Source organism: Mus pahari, chromosome 19 (assembly GCF_900095145.1).
Source record: "Mus pahari chromosome 19, PAHARI_EIJ_v1.1, whole genome shotgun sequence".
Taxonomy (NCBI): domain Eukaryota; kingdom Metazoa; phylum Chordata; class Mammalia; order Rodentia; family Muridae; genus Mus; species Mus pahari.
Window position 1 is genome coordinate 23,439,033 of NC_034608.1, and position 5,459 is coordinate 23,444,491.

A 5,459-nucleotide genomic window follows, 5' to 3' on the forward strand; every position below is an offset into this window, starting at 1 on the left:
AAAAGTACATCCCAGTCATACCCTATGCATCTTTCCTTCTTCCTCTTCCTTCCTTCCTTCCTTCCTTCCTTCCTTCCTTCCTTCCTTCCTTCCTTCCTTCCAATCATCTATTTATTTCTCTCTGTATTGCTGGGGATGGAACCCAGAACACCATACATGCTAGAAAATGCCTGGCCCTGAGACACCCCTAGCCCTTCTGACAGATTTTTGGCGTTGCTTTGCTTTNCTCTTTGGCTGAAAAGAAAGAACGGTACTCACAGCTTCATAGCACCAGTCTTTGAGAATGTCAAGCTCCCCGGAAATCATGGCCTAAATAGGAGAAGGAAGAAATAAGTACGAGACGCTGAGTGAGCTTTTGCAGCAGAATGCAACAGCCTACCCTGGAGAGCCTGGAGAGCCTGGGTCTGGGGAAGAGANGGAGGCTAGGTTAGGTGACAGGCAGCTGTGGGTGTCCTGAGTGGGAGTAGACCAGTCCCTTCACTTTGTTCACACAGGTCTGGTCTGAGCACAAGACAAGGAGAGGCAAGGGGGCAGGGGACTCCTCACAGTGGAGGAATTAGCTGCCTTCCAGCTATCTCTCTGAGGACCAGGCTTTGCAGTTAGAAATCAGGCAGGCTACGGAGTGAGGGAGAGGGTGATGGAGGTGCCCAGAGTAAGCAAGAAGCAGTTGTGGTGCAGCCCTAAAGGGGCTGCTTGGGTGACACCTGCTGTTCTTGGTGACAGCTCCCTTCCCACCTCCTCTCAGTCCTGCCCAAAGAGTGAGAAGGAGCTGGGGAACTGGAAGAGAGGAGAGGGTAAACCACATGGAGGGAAGAGGAAGGAGGAGGGCCTGGGGGCTGTGCGACCTGGGGGCTGGTGGGCTTTCTCCTGGTTCCCTGAAGGGTGTAATGAAGGCCTGGCTGAGCTGAGTAGGACTGCCCCAGACTCTTGCCATTTCTGAGTGCTTCAGAGAGGCAGAGAAGGAGAAGCNGCAATACAGGTGTGCTGCTTTGCGGCTTGGACAAGATGCCTTCNCTTGCCTTACAAGCCAGAGGCAAGAACACTCAGGTACCAATGTCAGGCCTGCCAGAGACACTGGCCCCGGACCNTCTTGCACTTATATGGCCAGGGCCTGGGTCTGAATGAGAGTGTGCTAGCTGTATGCTTCTCCCCAGTGCCTACGCCGGGGCTCCTAGGCTGTTCCCAGCAATCTCTGGAAATGGCTTCAGGAACACCTTACCAGGAGGCACAATACAGAGCTTCAGAGACAAGAGCCACGACTGGCCAACCACAAAAACAGAGAAACCCGACCTGGAGAAGGCAAGAAACCTCCACAGCTCTCACTGGAGCCAGCACAGCGCGTAGGAGAGGGCTGGTGTTCCCTTCTGAGAACCCTAACTGTCATGGCAGGATGGACACAGGCCTCCATAGCTGGGGAAGGTTAAGAGACATCGTTCCCAGGCTGCANTNCGACCTGACTGCAGCTGTACCAGAGGTAAGTATCTGCGAGCCTCAGTAACTTGGCTGAGGTAATCGCCAGTCACTCCTAGGGTGCCGTCCAGAATGGGGAGATGGGGGGAGGTGCAGCAGGTCAGGCTTGTGGTGCGGCTCGCACCTCTAGGATGTTGGGGATGATGTCAGTCTCACACTGATGTAGAAAGCGGTCCTTGTCAAAGGTTGGGTCCACTCTCAGGATCTCCGTTAGCACCTCTGACATTTCTGTCTTTGAGAAAAGACCTCCTGCAGGGAGAGGAGCCCTCAGGTTAGAGCTTAGCTTCCTGACCTGGCTTCAGCCAGGGAAGAGAGAACGGCCCTGAAGCCACACTCACCCAGCAAGTCAGTGACCTTGTCGGTTAAGGCCCGGGACGCCCGGATGAGGACATTGTCACTCTCATCGTACTTCATCTTCATCTCAAAGAAGCCTACGGATACACACAGGAAGGAGCTAGAGGAGGGACCTTCAGCTGAGATACCCCTGACTCCAGTTCTGAGAACTCCCTGCAAGACTCCTCTTCTTGACATGGGTCGGCTCTAGGCCTGAGCCTGCCTCCTCACTTCAGAATGTGGGTTACCTACCCACCTACCTGCCCAAATGCAGGACTCAGCTACAGCCTCTCAGAGGCTGTACAAAATTTGGGATGCCACCCCTGGTGGTTGCTGCCTCCACTACAAAGGAAACACAGGCCTCTAGCAGTCTTCACAGGAGAAGGGATAAGGGTGTGTAGCCAGTGGCTCTCCTGCTCAGCCCCTAGAGAAGTCCTGTGGCTGGCTGAAAGTAAAGAGCAGGCCCAGAGTCTGCCCCACGGCCTTGGTGCCACCTCTGCTAATCCCAGGGCTCCTGGCATCTTAACTGTTCTCTCATCGAGTGTCTTAGTGACGGGATCTACAGGTAGCTGGGTGGGTAGATTTAAGGAGATTTAACCCTGTCTGATCCCATCTTTCCTTCTATAAAGTGGAGTTCTGTCTAGTGTATGGCTGGCCACACTCACGGTTGAATACAACGTTGTTATCTTTGAAGTCCTTCCACTGCTGGTACCACTTGGAGTCCTTGTGTAGCACAACCCCTAATGCTTCCCTGTGGGAAAAGACAGGTGGCTGGAGCGACCTTCAGCCCCGCAGAGGTCAGCCCAGGGCGCTGCACCCTCCTCTGACCACTGGGAGGATGCAGATGACGGCTCCGTATCCAGGAGCTTTAACTGCATCTTTCTCTTCTCTTCTCCCCTCACCCATCTCTCAATCCCCCAGCTTCTCTGGAGGGAGCCAGGAACCCTGAGAGAGAAACAGACTTGCACTGGCCCCTCCCAGCGGACCCTGAGAACAGACACCAGTTGGCCAGGACCACTCAGGAGCCTGTCGGGGACCTACTCATCAGCCTCGAACACTTTGCTTTCTTTCAACTTTGCTCCAGCAAACTCTGTCCTTTTCCGGAGCCGCTCAGGCCGGCGGTAGGGTCCCGTCTGTCCAAGGACGCTCTCATCAATCTCCTTCTTCACTGACTCCACACCCTGCAGGGGAGAACAGGGCTGTGGGGGCTGAGGCACCACTGGGGGTCCCTGCTCCTGCCTGGGTGAGCCAGGCTCACTCACCTGGGAGATGGCTTTGAAGGCTGCCGTCCTGCCCAGCTTCTCCCCGCTCTTGGACACCGACTCTGCTGACTGTTTGGCTGTCCTGGCGGCCTCTTCTACCCCCTCCTTGATCTTCCGGCCAAGGTCACTCTTACTGACTTCATCAAGACTCTACTGAGACAGAGACGGAGGGGAAGATGTTGCCCAGGCCTACAGCACAGCCTTGAGACTAAGGATACTGCATTCAACCCTTTAAGTTCAGGGTTCTCCCTGGAACGGACATGAGTGGAATGGGAATTCCCAGCCCCGTCAAACAGCTAGCAAAAGTGAGAGGATGTCCAACCCAGCCCTGAGTATTACCCCTCTAGGAGGAGCCTACACCTACCTGGACCCTGAAATGGGTTGGAGACCCTCCCATTCTGTTTTCTGCCCTTGTCAGGTTAGCCTCGGGCCTTACCTCCTTCACTGTCCCTGTCAATTCTCCAAGCTTCTTTTTTATTGCTTCACTGGTACGCACAGTTTCTGATTCGATGGTTTTCTAGGATCAAAGAATTTTCTGTTTATTTGGATCTAACAGTGAACTTGAAAATCGAATCAAAGGTTCCCAGGAGCACTGACTGCTTAAACTCTGTGAAGAGCTTCAATACCACTGTCTTAGATAGGGTTTATGCTATGAAGAGACACCATGACCATGACAACTTTTATAAAGGAAAACGTTTAACTAGGCTGGCTTGCATTACAGAGGCTTGGCCATTATTGTCAAGGTAGCAAGCATGGCGGCATGCAGGCAGGGTTCTGCGTCTGCGTCCACAGGTAGCAGGATACATAAATAACTGCCCCACCAGGCCTCGNGCGAGCATCTGAGACCTCAAAGCCCGCCCACCACCAACACCTCCTAATATTGTCACTCCCCATGGGCTACATTGTCACTCCCCATGGGCTACATTGTCACTCCCCATGGGCTACATTGTCACTCCCCATGGGCTACATTGTCACTCCCCATGGGCTACGCACTGAAACACATGAATCTGTGGAGGCAAAGCCTATTCAAACCACCATATCCATGCGTGCCCACTTGGTAGCTACCTCCAGAGCGAGTGGGAAGAGATGGTTCTGCCAACCACTACTCATCAATGCCATTTTATTTCTATAGTTCAATCTTGGGTCCCTGGCTTGCTCTCCTTACTGATGGGACAAGGCCATCTTTCATCAGGCTAAAGCCACACAAGGAGTGTCCTCCAAATAAATAGCTTGGAAATGCATAGAAGGAAAAGGCCTTCCTGGGGGAACTGGTGGGGGTCAACAGAACCAAATGCAGAGGACCCGGGCTAAGAGCATTGCACTCTGAGGCTCAGAGGCTCATTGGCAGACATCCCAGTGGCCAGAACTAGACGGCTGTTCAAGAGACCCCAGGGAGTAATCGGGCAGAGGTGACTCAGTGCATGGAGTGCCTGCTNTGCAAGCATGAGAACCTTCCATCTCCAGAAACCATGTGAAATAAAGAAGGGGAGGCAGGCATGTGCTTGTTAGTCTGGTGTTGGAGGAGGGTGAGGTGATGCCAGGCAGTAGGACAGGTGGATCCTTAATGCTCACTAGTTCAACAGAGCTCTCCAAACTTCAGGTTCAGGGAAAGACCCCACCTCAAAAAAATAAGATAGCAATCAATCAAGTAAGACAGATACCTGACATTATCCACTGGCCTTCACATACATAAATGTGCACATGTGCACATAAAACACACAGAAGAGACAGTAGCGAGCACTAAAGGACACCAGCATTATGGCCCATTTCTTATTAGCATTATGGCTCTAAGCTGTCATGGGTCACATGATCAGATGTCTCCCAAAAGTAATTACTTCAGTGGCTATGCTGTGCTATCTACAGTGCTGGGGGTAGAGGCAGAGCCAGAGCCAGCCGCACGGTTAACTACAGTGCCACAGAGACTGCACGGCCGGGAGNCCCAGGCAACCCGCCCCTGTTCTGACCTTTGAATCAGCTGGGACCTGGCCGCCTTCACCCAGTGGCTCTGGCCCAGGGAAGAGAGATGGGACTGAGATACTCACATATTTCCTTCTGGCTTCCTGGAGGGCATCCGACTCTTCTAGCTTCTTGGCCTCATCTCGGAACTTTTTTATACTTTCTTTCATCTCTTTGTTTTTGGCTAATTCTTGTTTGATGTTATCTAGCAAGCCTGACAAAAACCCTTTTCTGCTCCCAGAAGAATAAGATTTGGTCTAGAAAGAAAGTAAAATTGAAAAAAAAGAATGAACATTTAGGGGCTNGAAAGAAAGGCACACACAGTAACATCTGGTTACCACTGAGTGCCCGACTTCCTCCCCTCTGTTGACAGCGGTGTTTAACAGTGAATATATGTCTCTTTTATTATAACTGAATTTGAATTACATGAACACCCAC

At 52.2% G+C, this 5,459-nt stretch overlaps 1 protein-coding gene across 1 annotated transcript in view; it reads right to left on the minus strand.

Annotated features, from left to right (window-relative positions):
* The window catches only part of Timm44 (translocase of inner mitochondrial membrane 44), a 16,660-nt gene that overhangs the window by 4,685 nt on the left and 6,516 nt on the right, over positions 1–5,459 (minus strand). Inside the window, exons 3-10 of the mRNA XM_021218935.2 lie at positions 5,108–5,278; positions 3,502–3,582; positions 3,066–3,215; positions 2,845–2,984; positions 2,469–2,554; positions 1,809–1,901; positions 1,595–1,719; positions 259–309 (exon numbers count right to left, since the gene is read on the minus strand). Of these exons, the coding sequence (XP_021074594.1) occupies positions 259–309; positions 1,595–1,719; positions 1,809–1,901; positions 2,469–2,554; positions 2,845–2,984; positions 3,066–3,215; positions 3,502–3,582; positions 5,108–5,278 (897 nt within the window). The remainder of the gene's footprint in view (positions 1–258; positions 310–1,594; positions 1,720–1,808; positions 1,902–2,468; positions 2,555–2,844; positions 2,985–3,065; positions 3,216–3,501; positions 3,583–5,107; positions 5,279–5,459) is intronic.